This window comes from Oncorhynchus mykiss, chromosome 28, assembly GCF_013265735.2.
Source record: "Oncorhynchus mykiss isolate Arlee chromosome 28, USDA_OmykA_1.1, whole genome shotgun sequence".
In the NCBI taxonomy this organism is placed as follows: domain Eukaryota; kingdom Metazoa; phylum Chordata; class Actinopteri; order Salmoniformes; family Salmonidae; genus Oncorhynchus; species Oncorhynchus mykiss.
The window spans coordinates 16518191-16541970 of NC_048592.1; the positions used below are offsets into that span (position 1 = coordinate 16518191).

Below are 23780 nucleotides of genomic sequence, written 5' to 3' on the forward strand. Positions count from 1 at the left end.
TTGGTCCCATGGTGTTTATACTTGCGTACTATTGTTTGTACAGATGAACGTGGTACCTTCAGGCATTTGGAAATTGCTCCCAAGGATGAACCAGACTTGTCGAGCTCTACAATTTATTTTTTCCTGAGGTCTTGGCTGATTTCTTTTGATTTTTCCATGATGTCAAGCAAGGAGGCACTGAGTTTGAAGGTTGGCCTTGAAATACATCCACAGGTACACCTCCAATTGACTCAAATGATGTCAATTAGCCTATCGGAAGCTTCTAAAGCCATGACATCATTTTCTGCAATTTTCCAAGCTTTTTAAAGCAGTCAACTTAGTGTATGTAAACTTCTGACTCACTGGATTTGTGATACAGTGAATTATAAGTGATTGAAAACGAGTTTTAATGACTCCAACCTAAGTGTATGTAAACTTCCGACTTCAACCGTATATATATATACCTACAATTGAGTATTGATCATCATTTAACCAACCTACCTTTGTGTTCTGAAACAGATCCGGTCGGACAATGACAAGAACCGATCCCTGAGGTACAGTGTGACCGGACCCGGAGCTGACCAGCCACCCACCGGCATCTTCATCATTCACCCCATCTCTGGAGAGCTGTCTGTCATGAAACCCCTGGACAGGGAACACATATCCAACTTCCACGTAAGTCTCTCTCTCACACACACACACACACACACACACACACACACACACACACAGGCCTACGTGATAGAGAGCAGATGACTAGGACCACGCGCACTGACAAAGTCAAGATCCACTTTGGTTCTAAACATTGTACTTTTCTAGCCAAATAAAGGTATGGTGGAGTAATAGTGTGTGCAGGTCCCATTAATCTCAAGCCTTCCTTGGCCCAGCTTGACCTGAAGTGATGTGAGTTTGACTGTATTGACTTTTCTCCATGATGGAGAAAGCACCTTGGCCTTGCAACCGGTACAGTGAATAAGAGCAACGAAGCAGATATTCCAAACGTTTACAGGAAAAGTACCAAGCATTAAGCATTCATCTTTATCGAGATGTACAGTATGTCCTCTTTGGCTTATACATGCAGTCTGTACATTCCAGGAGGCTGGCTGGCATGTGCTCAAGGTCCCTTGGTAGTCAAACACTCCTCAATAGTGTACACTGGAGAGAGGTGGGGGGTTTTGGGAGGCATTCCGGAACTGACTTATCCGTCTGAGAATTTGAAAAACTCTAACTTCTAGCGATATCATGACCCACTCATAACTATGAATTAAATGGCAGTGGTCATTGTTTGGGAGTTGTGATATGTCTAGCAACCAATGCTATTGACTTGATTCAGGGTGAGACATTAGAGACATTAATACATCAATACTGTGGGCAGACAGTAAAAGCAGTATATGACATGTTTGTAATGAAAGGTAAAATGGGGAGGGCATCGCTGGAAGCGCTGCACGGGGAAGAAACAAACATTAACAGTATTGAAAGGCACATTCCTGGCTCATTATTTTTGTCTGAGAGAAATGGAAATAGGTAATGGAGAGAGTCATCACAATGCCAAGGTTCTGCTTAGGCAAAGTGGAGTGTGTTAGCTGTATGTTTATCGTGCGGGTCCTACATTGCTATGACTTTTGTATATTTTCTGTTTTCTGGTTATGTGTATGCCTGGATGAATAAGTGTGTGCGTGCATGTGTGCATACGTGTGTATGTGTGTACACCACAACCAGCTGAGTGCTCTCCCTGGTGTCTCACCTACAGCTGAGAGCTCATGCTGTGGATCTGAACGGTAACCAGGTAGAGAGCCCCATCGACATTGTGATCAATGTGATTGACATGAACGACAACCGGCCAGAGTTCATTCATCAGATCTGGAACGGCTCCGTCCCTGAGGGCTCCAAACCAGGTAGGAGCCCAGACTAACCTTTCCAGCCTCTGGCCCACTGTGCCACTAGACTATTACGACATCAAACGGCATTGATGAATCACACAGGGTAGTCGTTTTGTTCATTTGGCTGTGGTTCGATATGGATAAGATCTCTGCCAATAGCAAGTATTCTCTTGTGGATGTGCTTTGTCAACATTTCAGACGAAGCCAAAGCTTTTATTTGGGCTATGTTTCGACTGTGCTCCGTGTTAGTCAACGGATCCTCATAGTATGGAAGTAACATTAGTGTAATGACTGTCTTAGGTCGATTCACTGCAGTATTGAAATAAAACAAGGTTCTACCTTTTTAAAAGTTAAATCCCCTATTTGCATCTTCTGTCTCTTTTGTCATTCATCAGGGACCTTCGTTATGACGGTAACGTCTGTTGACAAAGACGACCCCAAAACAGCCAATGGGATGCTGCGCTACAAGATCGGATCCCAGAATCCCGAGAGCCCGACATCCAACATGTTCACTATTAACAACAAGACAGGAGACATCATTACCGTCGCGGCTGGCCTGGACAGAGAGGTACGCAATACAACAGTTTGTGTGCGCGTGCATGCGTGCTCGCGTGCTCTCTTATTAAACCCCATTGCAGTAGCAGTAACAGTCCCATCATCACATTCATTCGTATATGTGCTCCTCCTTCGCTGCTCGGCATTCCTCTAACTCGTATACATCAAGATATCTTTTCCTTTGTTTACCTAAGTGAGCTGTAGATAGCAGACGAACAGTTTTGAGTTGTTTTTACTGCTGATAATCTTTAGTGTGTCTCAAAACTAATGAAGTTAGCTAAGTATGCCCCATTACCATTTTCCCAACGAAGACCAGAAATTGACTCATCACACTCTTCGGAATTATTTACTCTAACATGGAGGCAATATGCATCATTGAGCAGCTAAATGGTTTTCTCCTCGTTGCTGTTAACACTCCTATTTAATTGCATGGCCATGGACTTGCTTTTACTGGAAGGAAGGAGAGGAAAAAATAACGGAATAAATATAAAAAGTCAAAGGGAAAAAACAAAGCCAATTGCTGTAATTCTGGCCAGGGCAATCTGGATAGTTGGCCCACTCAATCAAGTTTGCCCCAGGGCTGCTGTTATATATACGGCATTTGCCACCATGAAAGTAATTTCCCCGATTCTCATTACCTAGCAACTGGTCCGTCGCCTGAGTAGCTTTTAATGTGAAGGGAGTCATTTGTTACAGTGGGATTACCCATCGTGCACCATACTGCTACACAGAGTGGAAGCGTTGCACTCCCACAGCAAGCCGACTTCTACAGTTCCTTTCTCTCTCCACAGGGAATTGATGTAGACTTGATCATTGTGAGAATAACTCGGATTCCTCGTTGGGGTTTATGTAAGACCCACATTTCTACTGAACACACGACTCAAGGCTTTACCTTTATTTAACTAGGCAAGTCAGTTAAGAACAAATTCTTATTTACAATGATGGCCGAATGAAATGCAAAAGGCCTCCTGCGTGTTGTATGTGGAGGCGGAGGGCTGCAGTAGATATCTCCGATAGGGGGGGGGGGGGGGGGGGGGGGGGGGTGAGGCCTAAGAGGGTTTTATAAATAAGCATCAGCTAGTGTGTCTTGCGACGGATATACAGAGATGACCTGTTTACAGAGAAGTATAAAGTACAGCGATATGTCCTATAAGGAGCATTTGGTGGCAAATCTGATGGCCGAATGGTAAAGAACATCTAGCCACTCAAGAGCACTCTTACCTGCCAATCTATAAATTACGTCTCCGTAATCTAGCATGGGTAGGATGGTTAGTTTGGCAGCTGGGGTAAAAGAGGAGTGATTCCAATCGAGGAAACCAAATCTAGATTTAACCTTAGCTTACAGCTTTGATATGTGCTGAGAGAAGGACAGTGTACCATCTAGCCATACTCCAAAGTATTGTATGAGGTGACTACCTCAAGCTCTAAACCCTCAGAGGTAGTAATCACACTGGTGGGGAGAGGAGCATTATTTTTACCAAACCACATGCCATTTGTTTTGGAGGTGTTCAGAACAAGGTTAAGGCCAGAGGAAGCTTGTTGGACACTAAGAAAGTTTTGTTGTAGAGTATAAGACTCTGTCATATGCATATAAATGGATGAGAGAGTGTCCTACTGCCTGAGCTATGTTGTTGATGTAAATTGAGAAGAGCGTGGGGCCTAGGATCGAGCCTTGGGGTACTCCCTTGACGACAGGCAGTTGCCGAGACAGCAGATGTTCTGACTTTATACACTGCACTCTTTGAGAGAGGTAGTTAGTAAACCTGGCCAAAGACACCCTCAGAGACACCAATACTCCTTAGCGGGCCCACAATAATGGAATGTTCTACCATATCGAAAGGTCTATAAGGTTGCAGTGACACATCCATAACATGAGCTGAAATCAGATTGCATACCAGAGAGAATACTATAGACATCAAGAAAGCCAGTCAGTCGATTATTGACAAGTTTTTCCAACACTTTTGATAGACAAGGCAAACTAGAAATGGGCCTCATGTTGTCCATGATATAGAGAGTGGATTATTTTTCAACTTATTTTTTTTTCATGCAGAAAGTGCCTCAGTACACGTTGATCATCCAGGCCACAGACATGGAGGGCAACCCCATGTACGGCCTGTCCAACACTGCCACGGCCGTTATCAGGGTGACCGACATCAACGACAACCCACCAGAGTTCACTGCCGAGATGGTAAGAAAGAACAAAGCTTCACATCTATGCATTACACCACACTGTGTGATTCACTCTGTTCCCAGTCATAGCACTGTAAAGACCCAGGCAGAGCCATGTTGTGTCTCAACCGATGACGGGCACAACAACGTAAAACTCAGATGATGCAAAACAGGGTCTCGCTACAGCATGTGCAAAATAAATAAATACATCGCAGTTTACAATGTTTTAGATCATTTACGTTAAATTTACTTCATTTTTATTCCCAATTCTTTGTCCCGAGAAATGATAAAATAGTTGTACAACCCTGTGTATACGTTTTTAAAATGATATCAAACTCAACCGTTTATCTTTTCCAGTGATGAAGGACTGGATGTCTCATGATAGAGTGGGATATGCAAACCGGTTCAATTTTCAGCACATCTATTGCCTAAATGTTTTGGCATTCAGTTCCAAAAAGTGACTTTCTGACCACGTCTACTATGGGCAAATATGTATAGAAAGGTTTGTCCAAATCAAAAGGGGTGCATCCAAAAAGTGATTGATATAAAATGGAACAACCCACATGTAAGTACTGACACTGTGAGTACATCAGGCAGGCAGAGAGAGCAGAGCAGAGACAGGTGCTTGATGTATTTGTTACCGATACATTGGCCCTCGTGTATTGTAATGGTATTGTTTTGCTATCAGGCCGAGATGGCGATGATAACATGATAAATTGCTGTGGACATTTATTTACTTGAAATTGGGTGTTGGGTGTGTAGAGCTGGAGCACGGAGCCTGTGTTTTTCGCTGGCGCAGCAGTATGTGTAACTGCTCTCTGTCCCATCCTCCATCTTTTATTCATTTAGTTCTTTGGAGAGGTGCCTGAGAACCGGGTGAATGTCATCGTGGCCAACCTGACGGTGACGGACAAAGACCAGCCCAACACGCTAGCGTGGAAGGCCGTCTACAAGATCACTGGAGGTGACCCCACTGGCAGGTTCTCCGTGCCAACCGACCCCACCACTAACGAGGGCCTGGTAACCGTCGTCAAGGTGAGACAGACTGCAACACCCTCAGACTTAATCCATTACCCCAATCCCCTTCCCTCCACTCCCGTATCTCCCAGGGGAGCCACTTATTTTAATAGCTAATTGTATTTTATTATTTTATTTATTTAACTTTTATTTAACTAGGCAAGTCAGTTAAGAACAAATTCTTATTTACAATGACGGACTACTAAAAGGCCTCCTGCGGGGACAGGGGCTGGGATTAAAAACAAATAAAAAATATAGGACAAAACACACATCACGATAAGAGAGGCACCACAACACTACATAAAGAGATACCCAAGACAACAACATAGCATAGCAGCAACACATGAAAACACAGCATGGTAGCAACACAACATGGTAGCAGCACAAAACATGGTACAAACATTATTGGGCACAGACAACAGCACAAAGGTAGAGACAACAATACATCACACAAAGCAGCCACAACTGTCAGTAAGAGTGTCCATGATTGAGTCTTTGTATGAAGAGATTGAGAGAAAACGGTCCTGTTTGAGTGTTTTTTTTTGCAGCTCGTTCCAGTCGCTAGCTGCAGCGAATTGAAAAGAGGAGCTACCCAGGGATGTGTGTGTGCTTTGGCGACCTTTAACAGACTGTGACTGGCTAAGACAGCTCAGCAGTAGTAGTACAACTAACTAAAGTAGCCCCGAGCTGACATTTTCTGGGATCTTTGCCGCATTGCATTAGAAGAAGAAGAGTACTTTATTGACAGAAAAAAGAACCGAATATATACTTTATCGATCCCTTACCGTCCATGGAGCATACTTACGTACTTTTGCGTTTCCTCCCTCCAGCCAATCGATTATGAGATCAGCAGGACGTACATGTTGACGGTGGTAGCGGTGAACGAGGTGTCTCTCGCCCGGGGCATCCACTCCCCTCGCCAGTCCACCGCCACAGTCTCCATCAGGGTCATTGACGTCAACGAGAGCCCCTACTTCGACCCCAACCCCAAACTCATCAAACTGGAGGAGGGGATGTTAGCAGAATCCACACTGACCACCTTCACAGCACAAGACCCTGATAGATTCATGCAGCAAAGCATTAGGTAATAATGATACTAAATAGCTGTATTCATACAGAGCTTTTCATGCAGTTTCTTCAATCACGGATTGTCAATAAAAACACTCCCATTCTCAGTAAGATATGTATCTTTCTTTTGTTGAACATTCACCACCTTTAGCCTTGAATGTATGAGTCTGCATAAAATTAAATAATGATTAAAAAAACCTAGCTTGTAAGGTTTGAATGAATGTCTTTATGTATCTTCTTTCAATCTTCGTCCTCTGTGTTCTCAGATACACCAGGCTCTCAGACCCAGCCAACTGGCTGAGAATTGATGCTAACACCGGGCGCATTACAACCATCGCCGTCCTGGACCGCGAGTCGCCCTACGTGAAGGACAACATGTACAGCGCCACCTTCTTGGCCTCTGACAATGGTACTTAGCCTAGTCACCGGGCGCTAATATCTGCTTCCATCTGTATAGCCAAGTAGACTAGGGGAATATTGTTTTTAGCAGGCAAAAATCTCACACACAGCTGCCTTTTTCAAGGTTAAAATTGTGCCAGACACCAATGTAGCAACCGCCACCCTGTTGAAAGTTAACGTTTCAGAGCGAGCACAGACCTAGCAGCCACACTGTGGACGTATTCACCTCTTTCCTCTCTCCTTCCCTGACTGGATTTACCTCTGTTCAGGTTTAGCCTGTTCCACAGAGCACAGCGTAGGCCAATAGGCTTAGAAACTCTCTCAATAAAGAGGTTTCTCAGCATTAATAGGTCAGGATTAGATGAGTGGCTCATTTGAGCGTGGCCTGAATGGCAAAAAAAGCCTCTTAGCCCCATGAATACATAGAGGGGCTGAGGCTCTGGGTCTCCCGGGCTAAGGCAGCGACAGTGTGCTCTTCTCTGTCTGTCTGGTTTAGTATTCTCACCCTGTGGCCTCCCCCTTCGTCAGGAATACACACTCTCTTTAGATAACACACACACATGCACAGCCTCTCTGCGCCTCCCTCCATACCCCAAACATTGCGCTATATCCCCCACCCTCACCCGTGGAGAGAGAGGAGCTCTGCTCCTCAGATCAGTATGCAGTCTGGAGGGGTCCTGTCCCTGCAGACTGGCTGCTGCTGCTCCTCTCTGCCTTACTTTTACACCAAGAACCAGGTTCAGGATAACAACGTTATGTATTAGCAAACATGCAGCAAGACATCATGCATGAGGATCACTTCAATGGTATACTTCCCCTTATCGTTATTATGTGTTATGTCAAATCTGTATTCTAAGACGTTTGTGCGTGTGACATTGTGTGTGCATCCGTCTGTGTGTGTTGTCCCGTCCAGGCGTCCCACCAGCGAGCGGTACAGGCACCCTGCAGATCTCCCTGCTGGACATCAACGACAACGCGCCCCACGTCTACCCCCAGGAGACTGAGATGTGCAAGAAGCCCGAGCCTAACGGCATCAACATCACAGCGCTGGACGGAGACCTCAACCCCAACGCCGGACCCTTCGCGTTCGAGCTGGCCAACAGGCCCTCAGATGTCAGAAGAAACTGGACCATCACACGGCTCAGTGGTAAGACACAACAACAACAACATCAACAATAGCAAACAATCAAACAAACAAAAACACTGTAGATCAGGGCTATTCAATATATCTATCGGGGCAATACTGCTGGTTTTCATTCTTCCAATTTAATCAGAGACTGATTTAGATCTGGGTCACCAGGTGACCATTCTGGCCAATAGCTGACATTCATCAATCAACTTCCCGTGTTTTACAACCGCCAGTGAGAATAGAGAACCACCTGGTCATTTGGATGGTGATAAATAACACTATAGGTTTGACACTGGCTTCCGGGCAGTACCGTATGGGCATCATGTCCATGAGGTTTCTGGCTCTCCATAGGGCCAAGAGCAGTGACCGACACTCTTAGAAAAAATCTCCTATCTAGAAACTAAAAAGGTTCTTTCCACAGAGGGTTTTTACCTGGAACCAAAAAGGGTTCTCCTATGGGGACAGCCAAAGAACCCTTTTGGAACCCTTTTTTTCTACGAGCGTTTGAAAGTAGACAATGCTCTCAGTGTGCGTGCCTCACGAGGCCTATGTTAAGACACTATATTATAAAAGAGATTAGGTAACAGGTCTTTAATTTATCAAGCAGCTCACTAATTGATTATGCTAATTATACAAACAACATATTGGCGGAATTACTCATTTTTTGTGCGTTGATAGCGAATCGATGCGAGTGTAAACCGCAGTAAATGAATAACTATCTTAATAGGATAACAGCCATATGGATTATAGAATCTGGGGGGGGTTTAGCCTAAGCGGCATTATCAAAAATGTCTTCAGTGGGTTTATAAGCTCAAAATCTAAATCCTGACCATATTTTGGATTAGATAAGCTGGCACAATTTCCAGGTATTGGAATTCATGCTGTTCAAAAGTATGTGGACACTCCTTCAAATTCGTGGATTCGGCTATTTCAGCAACACACCTATTGCTGATAGGTGTATAAAATTGAGCACACAGCCATGCAATCTCTATAGACAAACATTGGCAGTAGAATGGCCTTACTGAAGAGCTCAGTGACTTTCAACGTGTCACCGTCATAGGATGCCACTTTTCCAACAAGTCAGTTTGTCAAATGTCTGCACTGCTACAGCTACCCCTGTCAACTGTAAGTGTTTTTATTGTGAAGTGGAAACGTCTAGGAGCAACAATGGCTCAGCCGCAAAGTGGTAGGCCACACAAACTCACAGAAAGGGAACTCCAAGTGATGAAGCGTGTAACGCGTAAAATTTGTAGGTCCTTGGTTGCAACACTCACTTAGAAGTTCCAAACTGCCACTGGATGCAACGTCAGCACAAGAACTGTTCCTCGGGAGCTTCATGAAATCTGTTTTCATGGCTGAGCAGCCACACACAAGCCTAAGATAATCATGCAGAATGACAAGCGTCGGCTAGAGTGGTATAATGCTCACCACCATTGGACTCTGGAACAGTGGAAATGCGTTCTCTGTAGTGATGAATCTTGCTTCACCATCTGGCAGTCCGACAGACAAATCTAGGTTTGGTGGATCCCAAGAGAACGCTACCTGCCCGAATGCATAGTGCCAACTGTAACGTTTGGTGGCCCCTTAGTTCTAGTGAAGGGAATCTGAACGCTACAGGATACAATGACATTCTAGATGATTCTGTGCTTCCAACTTTGTGGCAACAGTTTGGGGAAGGCCCTATCCTGTTTCAGCATGAAAATGCGCCCGTGCACAAAGCGAGGTCCATATAGAAATGGAATGTAGAGATCGGTGTGGAAGAACTTGACTAGCCTGCACAGAGCCCTGACCTGAACCCCATTGAACACCTTTGGGACGAATTGGAATGCCGACTGCAAGCCAGGCCTAATCGGCCAACATTAGTGCCCAACATCACTATTGCGCTTGTGGCTGAATGGAAGCAAGTCCCCACAGAAATGTTCCAACAACTATTAGAAATCCTTCCCAGAAGAGTGGAGGCATATGGACTAGCTCCATATTAATGTCCATGATTTTGGAACGAAATGTTCGACATGCAGGTGTCCACATACTATTGGCCAGGTAGTGTATTTATTTTCCCAGTAGTTACACTCTGGAACATTTTAAGTAGAGTGTTGTTTTGTTTTATTTAGGGATTAGTAATTGAGTTGCTTATTTATCTTTCTTCCTTCACTTTCCCTTCCTTTACGTCTCTTTCCCTCCCCCCTCTTTCCTTCTCCCCCGTCTCCCAGGTGATTATGCCTTGTTGAGCCTGAAGATTGGCTTCCTGGAAAGCGGCATCTACGAGATCCCCATCATCATCACTGACTCTGGCAACCTGCCCATGTCCAACACATCCTACCTGCGGGTCAAGGTGTGCCAGTGTGACCACAACGGGGACTGCACCGACCAGCAGCACATCATCGCCGCAGGGCTGGGCACGGGCGCCATCATCGCCATCCTGCTCTGCATCATCATCCTCCTCAGTGAGTGCAGCCCTGCCCTCTCGCATGCTCGCGCGTGCACTCACAGTCACACACACACACACACACACACACACACACACACACACACACACACACACACACACACACACACAGCAGTGTCCCCACCACCCCACCCGCCACAAACACACAAACACACAAACAAGATCAAATGCCAACCCCGTCATGCCCAAGAGACACCAGTAGATTATTTCAGGATTACCCAAAAGATATCCCTGATCAGGCTCGAGGCAAGCTCTAAATTCTGGATTGGATTACATGTGTATGCAAAATATGTCAGTTATTATGTTTTGTAATATGGGATCTCTCTCTCTCTCACGCTTTCCCTTCCTCCCTCCCTCCTTCTGTAGTTCTGGTATTGTTGTTTGTGGTGTGGATGAAGCGTCGTGATAAGGAGCGTCAGGCCAAGCAGCTTCTCATTGACCCGGAGGACGACGTCAGAGACAACATCCTGAAGTACGATGAGGAGGGAGGTGGAGAGGAGGACCAGGTGGAGTAACACACATGCGCAGACAGACACACACACACATACGCATTGAAACACACTCACATACACACAGACACACACAGACGCACACGAGACATCCTCAGATATACTGTACACAGAAAACTGCACTTGTTATAATGAACTTCAGTTAATACAAGGGAATCATTTTGTAAATGTCTGTTAATATCTTCCACAAATGGAGTGTGTTCATGCCACGGGCCCATTCTGTGAGGGACTCCACACACTGGCCTAGGTAGTGTAGACTAGAGATGAGTGTGGGGTAGTAGCAGTCTTCAGTCCTAAATTGGCTTCTGAGGATAGTAATTGCAGGGATAATGTAATTTGGAGACATACATCTGCTACTGTGTATTAATTAAACTCCATCTAAAGGTAACGATATGACTGGGAAGCCATTACACATCTGCCAGCGATTGGGCAGGAGGGAGACACGCACACAAACACACACACACACACACACACACACACACACACACACACAGTGATTTCTGAAGACACTGTGATATAACGCTCCTCAAAGACTGTAGAAGCGGGGGGGGGTAACTGAATTCAGATTTATCGAAGGAATACAAGCTTCCATTTTGAGCTGAGTGGAGGAGGAGGGCTGGACGTCAGAAGGAAATGGTCTTGTCTTTGGAATCTGGAAGTCAGTCAGTCGGTGGTGTGTGTTGGGTAAAAAATGAACCTGACTGTCCCTGTGATGTGGACTATATAATGCCTCACCTCTGTTCTCCCTATCTCTCCCGCTGTGGAGGAAATTGAAGTGTCAGACCATTGGCCACTCTGTGCTCTCTGAGTATTTTATTTTAGTTTCTGACTGCCATTGCCTGGGTTTTTATTAGTCCGTGGGGCACTCATTCTACCAAGAGGAGACAGCTGATCAGCCCCCTTCTCACTGGCTGTGTGGGAAGTGAAGAATAATGTGGTGTGGAAAGAATATCCAATTCCAGAAACTTCTGTGGAAGTTAAAGTTTTGTAACTTGATGGAGAAACTCCATTGTAATGAGTGTTTTCTAGCCCTGCCTGTTCATCAATGCAGTCGCAAACTGAAGCACGTCTTTGACCAAGTTTTTCAAAGGGCCACAGAGGAAAGCTGTGTATGATATCGTTTTTCCAAATACAGATGGAAATGCTTATTTTTCAAGGCCACACAAACAAAATAGCTTAAAGATACTTCCTTTCATTAAATTACCAACAGACTATTTTGTCTTGACAGAACAAACCTGTGAATGCAACCGCAGCAGGTGTCCTAATTCCTCATTCAGTTGTGAAAAGAAAAAAAGAGTCGAAAGAGTGGAAAAACAACCTCTTGTTAAAGTCTCACTCTAGGAGGAAGGGCACAGAGTCAGTCAATAGGTGCAGACCAGGGCCATCGTCTTTCAATCTTTTCCTTCAAGCAGAATATTAAATAGATATTTGAAGTGGAAATATGGCCTAACAAATTCCTCCCCTTACGTGAGGAGTTTGTGTATCTGATATTGTTTACTGTCCAGCTTTACCCGTTGTAGGATCAAGTGGAGGCCTTTGCTTAGGAATGTCCAGCCACAATGTGGGTGATTCAATGTGTTGTCCGGGCGTGGCAGGGGAAATGATATGTCAGTGTGTTGTCCGGGCGTGGCAGGGGAAATGATATGTCAGTGTGTTGTCCGGGCGTGGCAGGGGAAATTATATGTCAGTGTGTTGTCCGGGCGTGGCAGGGGAAATGATATGTCAGTGTGTTGTCCGGGCGTGGCAGGGGAAATGATATGTCAGTGTGTTGTCCGGGCGTGGCAGGGGAAATTATATGTCAGTGTGTTGTCCGGGCGTGGCAGGGGAAATTATATGTCAGTGTGTTGTCCGGGCGTGGCAGGGGAAATTATATGTCAGTGTGTTGTCCGGGCGTGGCAGGGGAAATTATATGTCAGTGTGTTGTCCGGGCGTGGCAGGGGAAATGATATGTCAGTGTGTTGTCCGGGCGTGGCAGGGGAAATGATATGTCAGTGTGTTGTCCGGGCATGGCAGGGGAAATTATATGTCAGTGTGTTGGTGCTTGGAGCTGTAATGTGTGACGAATGGTGCCCTTGAGTGCTTAGAGTGTCGTCATTATCCAGATGTGGCTACGTGACTGTAATGATATGCTGCAGTTCCCTGTCACTAAGCTCTGACCTCTGGGATGACCCCGCGGTAGGTCCTAGAAGGGTCACAGGGTGGTGGGCTGGGAAGAGGGAGGTGGGCTGGAGGGGACACATGGCATCCTGCTCTGGGATGTATGACGGCCATTGTCCCCTTCCAGACAGACCCTTTCAGTCAACCGGAGGGGACATGGGGGTTTTATTTTTACACGCACTGTCAATCTGTCTGTTTAGATTATCCATTTGTTTATTTCCAGATTAGCATGATACATGTGTAGGCCCATGTTCCACAAGGAATAGAAAGGCCTAAGTAAGTTAGATACATGTGTTCATATGAACACCATTATTTTTTAGGAGTAGGGAGTGTCTGGACTGTAGTGTCTGGACTGTAGTGTCTGGACTGGAGTGTCTGGACTGGAGTGTCTGGACTGGAGTGTCGACATGTGTAGTTGTGTTTGTGTTTAGATTCCTATTTTTGTATTTTAGTCATCTACAGTATGTATTCATTTGTCCATCTTTAGACATGCATACACACTCAGGATTTGTGTGTCCGCGAGTGTGTGTGAGCTTAGTTACATGCATAGTTATATGTGCAAGCGAGCAGGGACAATATTGAAGGGGGATATTAGAGATGGATGGATTACTGAAAATCTGCTAAAGAGGGACACTCCATCATTCACGCTTATTAAGCACACAACTATTCTCCCATGGCATTCCCTCCATCATATCCTCTCTGATAGGATATCAGTCCACCTCCTCGCTGCTGTCTTCTCATCCACATCACAATGCACCACGGCTCTCCAAATCTCTTTCTCTCTCATTCTCGGTCTTGTTCTCTCCATTTCTCTGTTTCTCTCTCTCTCCATGTCTCTCTCTCTCTCTCTGAATTTCTCTTTGCAGCTCTGTCCACTCCTTCTCTCTCCTCCTGTGACACTGCACAAACCAAACGGCAAGCCAGTCAGGTTGCCTTGGCAATGTTAATAGGATTAGTAATGGCTTATGCATATCCGCCATTCCGTGTCTGGGGCCTGATTAGAGCAGAACAGTTTCCTGCACACTCTTCCAGAAGAACACTGCTCTATTGCAAGTGGGTTGAAGACTGATGCTCGGTTCCTTAGCCTTGACCCCGAAGCTGGATATTGTTAAATGCAGCTAACTGTCCAAGTGGTAGTACTTCAACCAACAGTCTAAAGTCCACCCATTGATAGGATTTGTAGCTCTGATGATACAAGGTAGTAACAGTAACAACAATATACAGTTATGTAGACACTGCCAACCCCCTCATATATATATATATATATATATATATATATATATATATATATATATATATATATATATATATATATATATATATATATATATATATATATATATATTTAGCTCTGCATATTCTTTTTCTAGGATTTCATGATTTGGCCCTTTTTATTTCAGTGTGTCCATGTCTCGGGTAGATCATGTGGCCTATGTGTGTGTATTGGTTTAGGTAGAGAGCGTGTATCAGCATAGGTAGGGAATTCTGTCCATGTGTGATTAGTCTAGGTGGATCTTATTCTGTTCTGCCCGTGTGTGTATTGGTCTAAGTAGGAAGTTCTGCCCGTGTGTGTATTGGTCTAGGTAGGAAGTTCTGCCCGTGTGTGTATTGGTCTAGGTAGGGAGTTCTGCCCGTGTGTGTATTGGTCTAGGTAGGGAGTTCTGCCCGTGTGTGTATTGGTCTAGGTAGGGAGTTCTGCCCGTGTGTGTATTGGTCTAGGTAGGGAGTTCTGCCCGTGTGTGTATTGGTCGAGGTAGGAAGTTCTGCCCATGGCTCCTGAATGGCGCAGCGGTCTAAGGCACTGCATATCAGTGCTAGAGGCATCACTGCAGACCCTCGTTTGATTCCAGGCTGTATCACAACTGGCTGTGATTGGGAGTTCCATAGGGTGGTGCACAATTGTTCCAGCATTGTCGGGATTAGGGTTTGGCAGGGGTAGACCGTTATTGCAAGTATGAATTTGTTCTTAACTTACTTTCCTAGTTACATACTTTTTTATGTGTGTATTGGCCTAGGTAGGGAGGTCTGCCCATGTGTGTATTGGTTTAGATAGGGAGCTCTGCCCATGTGTGTTTCGGTCTAGATAGGGAGCTCTGCCCATGTGTGTATTGGTCTAGATAGGGAGCTCTGCCCATGTGTATATTGGTCTAGGTAGGGAGGTCTGCCCATGTGTGTATTAGTCTAGATAGGGAGCTCTGCCCATGTGTGTATGGATCAGGGTCTAGGTCTTGGTGGGGGCTCTGCTCTATGTGGATCTCCACTTGTCTCTGGCTTCTTGCTGACTCCCATCTGTCCCTCCTCTCCCTCTCCCCTCCAGGATTATGACCTGAGCCAGCTTCAGCAGCCCGACACGATAGAGCCGGACACCATCAAGCCCGTGGGGATCCGGCGTATGGACGAGAGGCCGCTGCACCCTGAGCCCCAGTACCCCATAAGGTCAGCAGCCCCGCACCCCGGGGACATCGGAGACTTCATCAACGAGGTAAACGAATAAACAATAAACAAAACACACTAATCTTCTCACGGTTAAACATCTGCATCTAGAATAATGCCACAGGAGATGGCTTCGTCCGGCCCCCCTGTCAAAGTCCATTTTCAATGTCATTCTCTAAATCAGGACTATTTAGAGAATGATTTCATAAACACTCATGGTTAGGGGTAGAGGTATAGATATTTAATTTAATGAAGTGAATACTTCAACATAAAGGAAAGCAGCTGAAGCAGATGATGCAGGCATTCACATTTGAAAGTGTATTTAGCTAATCTCTCTCCCTGTACTCATGCAAGTATTGATTGAAACAGAACAGACGCACACAGACATGAAAGGTTAATGGGAAATTAAATTCATGAATTAATTTTCCCTTTTGCATTTACAACTGCCTGTATAGTGTTTCCTTAGGGACAGATCGAAATGTTCTTCTCTTTTTTGTTTCTTCGAAATTTTGTTTTTTTGTGCTTTTGTGTGTTTTTTTATTGGACACAGGGGAGGGTAGTGCGTTTTTTCCCTGATTTACATTCGCTGTTCTGCTTGTATTTTCCCTATGAACAATGGCTTTACTTACTTTTGAAACATTTGTGAAGGTTTGGTATGGTGTGGCTATTATTAAGCTTTAGCTGCTGCAGGCCTATGATATGAAGGCAGTGTGCCCTGGCGCTCCAACTGACTCCCACAGTTGAACATGAGGTGAGGAAGACTGCCTACCAAAGTTACTCCTATAATCTAACAATATAATGCGTATCTTTATACAAAATATTATGATAGAAAATTGAAAAATTATATATATATACTCATTCAAGAGTTTTTCTTTATTTTTACTATTTTCTGCAATGTAGGATAATATTAAAGGCATCACAACTATGAAATAACACATATGGAATCATGTAGTAACCACAAGTATTTAAAAAAATCTAAATATATTTTATTTTTTTAGAACCCTTTGCCTTGATGACAGCTTTGCACACTCTTGGCATTATCTCAACTAGCTTCACCTGGAATGCTTTTCCAACAGTCTTGAAGGAGTTCCCACATATGCTGAGCACTTGTTGGCTGCTTTTCCTTCACTCTGCGGTCCAATTCATCCCAAACCATCTCAATTGGGTTGAGATCAGGTGATTGTGGAGGCCAGGTCATCTGATGCAGTACTCCATCACTCTCCTTGTTGGTCAAATAGCCCTTTCACAGCCTGGAAGTGTGTTGGGTCATTGTTGATAAACAAACGATAGTCCCACTAAGTGCAAACCAGATGGGATGGCGTATCGCTGCAGAACGCTGTGGCAGCCATGCTGGTTCAGTGTGCCTTGAATTCTAAATAAATCACAGACGGTGTTTATTTATGTCGCTGGCTGTACTAGGTTGGATCTGAATGCATATGGATGTCCATAAAACTTCTCAAATGTCCCTGTATGTTGTCCAGCACCAAATTCTCCAAATGGAAACTATGAAATGCCATATTGTTTTTATGGGGATTTTAGAATATTTGCATGAAAGTCTGTCACCAATTGGATGGAACCTAGCTATATGCACCCTAAAGACTCAAGTGCACTAGTCCAGTGAATGTAATTGTAAATGTATTTATGTATAAAAAAAAGGGACCACAATGGAAATAATTCCCCAATTTTATGGTGCAATCCTGGTCACTTTAAAAGTCTTTGACTATACAGTCGGATGTCGGAAGTTTACATACACCTTAGCCAAATACATTTCAACTCAGTCTTTCGCAATCCCTGTCATTTAATCGTAGTAAAAAAATCCCTGTCTTAGGTCAGTTAGGATCATCACTTTATTTTAAGAATGTGAAATGTCAGAATAATAGTACAGAGAATGATTTATTTCAGCTTCTATTTCTTTCATCACATTCCCAGTGGGTCAGAAGTTTACATACACTCAATTAGTATTTGGTACCATTGCCTTTAAATTGATTAAATTGGGTCAAACGTTTCAGGTAGCCTTCCACAAGCTTCCCACAATAAGTTGGGTGAATTTTGGCCCATTCCTCCTGACAGAGCTGGTGTAACTGAGTCAGGTTTGTAGTACTCCTTGCTCGCACACGTTTTTTCAGGTCTGCCAACACATTTTCTATGGGATTGAGGTCAGGGCGTTGTGATGGCGTTTAATGTCCTTAAACCATTTTGTCACAACTTTGGAAGTATGCGTGCTGTCATTGTCATTTGGAAGACACATTTGTGACCAAGCTTTAACTTCCTGATTCATGTGTTGAGATGTTGCTTCAATATATCCACATAATTTTCCTACATCATGATGCCATCTATTTTGTGAAGTGCACCATTCCCTCCTGCAGCAAAGCACCCCCACAACATGATGCTGCCTCCCCTGTGCTTCACGTTTGGGATGGTGTTCTTCGGCTTGCAAGCCTCCCCCTTTTTCCTCCAAACATAACAATGGTCATTATGGTGAAACAGTTATATTTTAATATCATCAGACCTGATGACATTTCTCCAAGAAGTACGATCTTTGTCCCCGTGTGCATTTGCAAACCGTAGTCTGGCTTTTTTTATGGGGGTTTTGGAGCAGTGGCTTCTTCCTTGCTGAGCGGCCTTTCAGGTTGTGTCATGCACAAAGTAGATGTCCTAACCGACTTGCCAAAACGATAGTTTGTTATCAAGAAATTTGTGGAGTGGTTGAAAAACAAGTTTTAATGACTCCAACCTAAGTGTATGTAAACTTCCGACTTCAACTGTATGTATTTTTTTCACTGACAAATAAAATCAATCAACCATTCCAAACTGTGATGAATGGAAAAAGACATCTGTTACAAAACACCAAAAGTTTCATGACATTCGGAGATTGTCAAGACTTCGATACTCGGTCAGCCTACAAGGTAGGAAGGGATGTATTTTCTGTTTGTCAAGATTGACATAGACTATTGTGGTGTTGACAATGCAACCATTATATTGAAGTGCCCGATGTCGGTATGCTTTGTCTATTGGTAGTGTGGTGCATTGGCACAGAAACCTGTTGGTGGAAAATTTGTTGCATATATTTTATATAATTATAAATATGGCATCAAAATGTTCAGTCTGACTTTGCCCTAGCTGATCAATGTCTGCAGCCGGCTCTGATCGTGGCGAACCCTCAACCTTCTGGCCCATAGCTCTGTGTGGCATCAACTGTGCCACAAAAACATGCTTAAGTGGCAGTCTATATCCACGTTTATTAACACAGGGTCGCTACAGTTCTTGTTATTTGTGGTCGTAAACATCATTTTGAGTTAATTCTATGAGGGGGGAAGGTGTTCAATTTATTTTACAATAAAAGGGGAGGGTCATGTGAACATATTTGTTACGTTGGGGAGGAGGGTGCATTTTATTTTATGACACCTTGAGTTGGACCAGCCCCTCCCCCCAAGTAAATTTGTATCTGTCCCTTATGGAAATTGTCCACGAATAGATAATCGCTTTTTTGGTTTTCTGACAAAAATACAGTATTTATAATGTGTCCAATTTAGTTATAATATTATTCACTTGGAGATAATTGTGTTTCTCTTAGCTGTGCAGAAGAATCGGATGGGGTAATAGTTTTAGACGTCTCTCTGTAGAGATCTAGTGGGATGAGACAGAGACCTGCACATTGCCTTTTCCATAGAGGTGCCCTGTTCTGTTCCTTCATGGCCTCGCTTGCCTCAGGGCACCATTGACTCCAGTGTTGAAGGGTGGATGTAAAATGAAAAGAACGGTCATGTATTTTTCACCAGCTCCAACAGACAAGACTTTCACTGTATCCAAAATGGAGTTCTCTCTTTCTCTCTCTCCCCCAGTTGTTGGCCTATTCCCATGTTTTTAGATTAGAACTCCCCTACTCGCGCTATTTCTCTCCCACTCCCCCTCCCTCGCTCTCTCTCTCAGAAAAATTCCTGAAAACACTTAATGCTCTTGTCCGCTCAGTTTATATTGAGTGAGTTTGAGTGTTTTGTCCAGTGCGTAAAAAAACGGCAATACTTATTGGAGCAGAGACAGGTCTGCTGTTTTACGTATTATTTCTGTACAAGGACAGCAGGATGTTGTGGGCCAGAGCATCCTGACCCAGACATCCACATTGCAGGCAGTACATGTCAGCCTGTTTCCCATCACATGCACATGCACACGCACACTCACACTCATCCGCACACACAAGCACACACAGGTGGTCCTCGTAGATTCTATCTACTGCCCCCTGCCGGCAGCTGGTTTATGCCTTGTCTTCATTGGGGTTGGAATCTGACCTGGTTGCTCAGGGAGAAGGGGTGGGGCTGGGGTGATGTGTCTGGGCTCAAAGTCTGGAGTGCACACACAACCCCATGCCCACAGAGCCTTTGGCAGTTAATACAAAAATGGGCAGGTAAGCAAATCCACCCAAGAATTTAGCCTCCCAGAGTGGCCAAACAATAGCCTATTATCCAGCTTTTAGTCTGTTCCCACTCCGGGAGGTAATGTTTGGGAAATCAGCCTCACCTTACATAACCTTTTGTTGGCCACAGGTGCTGGACAAAAAGTTCATACAGATTAAAGATTCAATTAAAGTGTTATTGGGGCAAAAAGTTTTTCAAGTCAACATTTCCACACTTTGTTACACTCTGAACCCCCATATTCACAGTGACAATACTACAGTTGGTTTCTAATCAGGGGAAATAAACAGAGAAACTTACCCCGCAAATCTCTGAATAGGATGTTATTAAATTCAATACGAGACCTGTTTTGTGAGCAGTGGATCAGAGGGTGAAGTCAGGGGAGGACAGGGCAGCACAATGTTTTTAGAAGGGCGAAGCTCTGTGATTGGCTAACCTTGTCACACTCCCAGTGGAGTGGTGGTTGTGCCGGATGGGGCTCTATCCATCAGAGCAGTGATGGCTGTAATTGTAATGAACAATCCATCTGTCATATTTCCCACCAAATTATCAGCGCCACAGCCCTGAGCAAACATTTAACAAAGGCTAAGAAGTGGAAAATAATCACTAAGCATCTGGGCACTTTGTTTCAATCTATCCTTTTTTTGAGAGAGAGAGAGAGAGAGAGAGAGAGAGAGAGAGAGAACTACAAAATGGAGTTCAAATATATCTCTGACATGTTTCCAATGAGCCTAGTGGCTCGTTTGTTTCTTCGTGTTGTGCTCTGTTTCTTTTCATTCAGTTCTCATTTGTTAGATGTTCTCACTCGCAATGAGAAGATGTTGAATTCGGGACTGGGCCCAATGCTCTTCATGGCCAAAGCACATCTCCTGTGCTAGATTAGCAATCCATCAAGTCTCTAGAGTACCGTTAAGGAATGGGTTTGGAAATCAATAGCAATCCATAAGGACCTCTCACACTGCTACGAGAGCTTCTGGGAATGTTAAGCACAATCTTCAAAATGGAAACCCCCACCATTGCACCCCACACTCTGAAACACACACACTAATGGAACATACACACACACACATACACACACACCCCAGGGCTCATTCCTAGTTTTGGGGAGCAATACTTGCACACGAAATGGAGTGGGCATGTAGTACTGTACCAGGGACCAGAGTGTGGTGGTGAAAGCTGGCATATTGTCAGGGCCACTACAGCAATCTCCTCCTCTCAGCCCTCCAAGCCCCTCAGGCAGCGCCCGTGGACATTGGAGTGATGGAGGTTTGAGGAGGGGGAGGGCCAGGCTAAGTCATCAGTGAGCTGAGGCATTTGGTCAGGCGGTCATGCTAAATCTCAGCTTTTGATAAAGTCCTGGATAATCTTGCATGCCAAAAATATCAGGGAGAATCACAGCCAAAATGCTTCGCTGCAGATGGACACTCAGTGGGAAATTAGAGCCGGTCTTAATCCATGAAAAGGACCTGATTTCCTAAACATGTAGAATGGAGGAAAACATTAGGAAATGCTAGCCTGTTAATATTAGCCTATTTAGGTGGCAGTATGGGATAAGAACATGTCTGTGAATGTGAATGGTGTCTGGTAGCTATTGTCAGACAGGGTTTGGTCATGTTGGACTGGCTGGCCTTAGTCTCCTCACTCATCTAACTGTGTTTTTTTATTTCCTCCCATCCATCCAGGGACTTAAGGCAGCAGACAACGACCCCACAGCCCCGCCCTACGACTCCCTGCTGGTGTTCGACTATGAAGGCAGTGGCTCCACAGCCGGCTCCCTAAGCTCTCTCAACTCCTCCAGCAGCGGAGGGGACCAGGACTACGATTACCTCAACGATTGGGGCCCTCGCTTCAGAAAACTCGCAGACATGTACGGAGGGAGCGACGACTAGGACACAGGATGTGCAAGACGTAAAAAAAACAAGACGACAAAGAATGGTGAACCCAGGAAAAGAGAAAATATATTTTGTTTTCCTCTCAATGGATGTGGACAGCTTCCGATTACCGATATTCCCCTGAAAGAGTGGTGACAGGAACAATGACAGAAAAGTTCAAAAAAATGTAAACTTAATTCAGAAATATTTTCAAAAAACAACCAATCTAGGCTTATTGTTGTAGTCTACGCATACATATGCTTGTTGAAGGCTTAGGCATACGCTGAAGTGCAGTCCAGTTTTGGAGAAGGGGAGGGAACATTGGTGAACTGTCACTGTTTGGATCGTTGATATTGAGCGCGCTCAGTTACACTTGAATTTCACAGTACAGAAGCACTGGGATATAATGTGCCTTTTTGTACATTTTTGGGATCTGAATGATTAGTTTTATGTTCAAGGCTTTAATGGTACTGACTTTTGGAGTGATTTCAAAACATAAGAAAGTATGTTAAACTATGGTATGCTTCTACATGCTTTTTTTGGTTACACAATACAGCTGTTTGTTGAACAAGGATTATTTAAGTGAATTACAAAGATGAATAACTTAGATGATGAAGGATCCTTATGAGCTTGGATGGGGAGAATCAACCGAGAACAGCACTGTACAGTACTCTAGAAATGTAGAATGTTTTCACAAAAAAATTAAACTTATTCAGCTGGTTGCAAATAAAGGGTAAGTAATACTTTTGTAGCAGAATTTGTTTGTTTTCCTTTATTTCTGAAGTGGTGTAGTATTTTATAAAAACAACAACTGTTTATTTTTGTTCTAATCCGTGTACACTTCATTTGCCTTAGTCATCATCTGGTACGTTCAACTTTTACTTCACGGTAAAGAAAATGTGTGTACATATATTTTTTTTCTTCTTCTGTAGTCTATGAAGAAGTGCAAAACGTTCTGAACTTGTAAATGTATCATTTGGACTACAAATTAATGTTTTTGCATGTTTTTATCTTTTCACGACAACAAAAATTATGAAAAAGGTTATTTCCAAAATGTATTTACAAAGCAAAAAAATTAAAACCGTGTGACATTAAATGTGTAGAAGTGAAGTCTTTTGTATAAAATGAAGAAAAACAGCAAAAAATAATAATAAAAAAATTGCAATCTTGTCAGCACAACTGTTTGAATTTGTACCAAAAAGGGGGTGGGTGGGATGTTGTGGCACCATTGGCACTAATTACTGAATCAGCTTTAAGACTGGAAAAGGTTTTTGTCTGAAGCTTTGTGGATAATCGTATGTACTGGAAAACAAATTATACATCTCTGACCCACCAACCATCCGAATAAAATGCCAATTTTTGAGCTAACGACTGTCTCTTTATTCATTCATAAACGTTTGTTTGCAGTAAATACGAGTAGCCGTGCATGAGTGTACTTGAGTGAACTTGAGTTTTCTGTTTGAAATATAGAGATGCAATATCTAGAATAGCCAATATTGTGGCCAAAAGTGGCCAGATTATTAGTTATTCCCATCTAGTACCGGGACGGACCCCCCTTTGCCTCCAAAACAGCCCGAAATCTCTGGGGCAGGGATTTTACAAGGAGTCGGAAACGTTGCACAGGGATGTTGGTCCATGCTGATGCGATTATTGACCGATGCTGCAGATTGACTGGCAAAACATTCATGCTGCGACCACAGCCCATTCCATCTCATTCCAAAATGCTCAATTAGGTTTGGTCAGCAACAATGTTCAGATA

At 43.9% G+C, this 23780-nt stretch overlaps 1 protein-coding gene across 1 annotated transcript in view; it reads left to right on the top strand.

Annotated features, from left to right (window-relative positions):
- LOC110508639 (cadherin-2) overlaps positions 1–23389 on the top strand; it is an 83368-nt gene extending 59979 nt beyond the window's left edge. Inside the window, exons 5-16 of the mRNA XM_036965888.1 lie at positions 499–654; positions 1730–1874; positions 2255–2427; positions 4465–4602; positions 5433–5618; positions 6431–6684; positions 6935–7077; positions 7981–8214; positions 10407–10640; positions 11009–11148; positions 15626–15790; positions 21833–23389. Of these exons, the coding sequence (XP_036821783.1) occupies positions 499–654; positions 1730–1874; positions 2255–2427; positions 4465–4602; positions 5433–5618; positions 6431–6684; positions 6935–7077; positions 7981–8214; positions 10407–10640; positions 11009–11148; positions 15626–15790; positions 21833–22039 (2175 nt within the window). The 3' untranslated portion in view covers positions 22040–23389. The remainder of the gene's footprint in view (positions 1–498; positions 655–1729; positions 1875–2254; positions 2428–4464; positions 4603–5432; positions 5619–6430; positions 6685–6934; positions 7078–7980; positions 8215–10406; positions 10641–11008; positions 11149–15625; positions 15791–21832) is intronic.
- Positions 23390–23780: the final 391 nt, after the last annotated feature.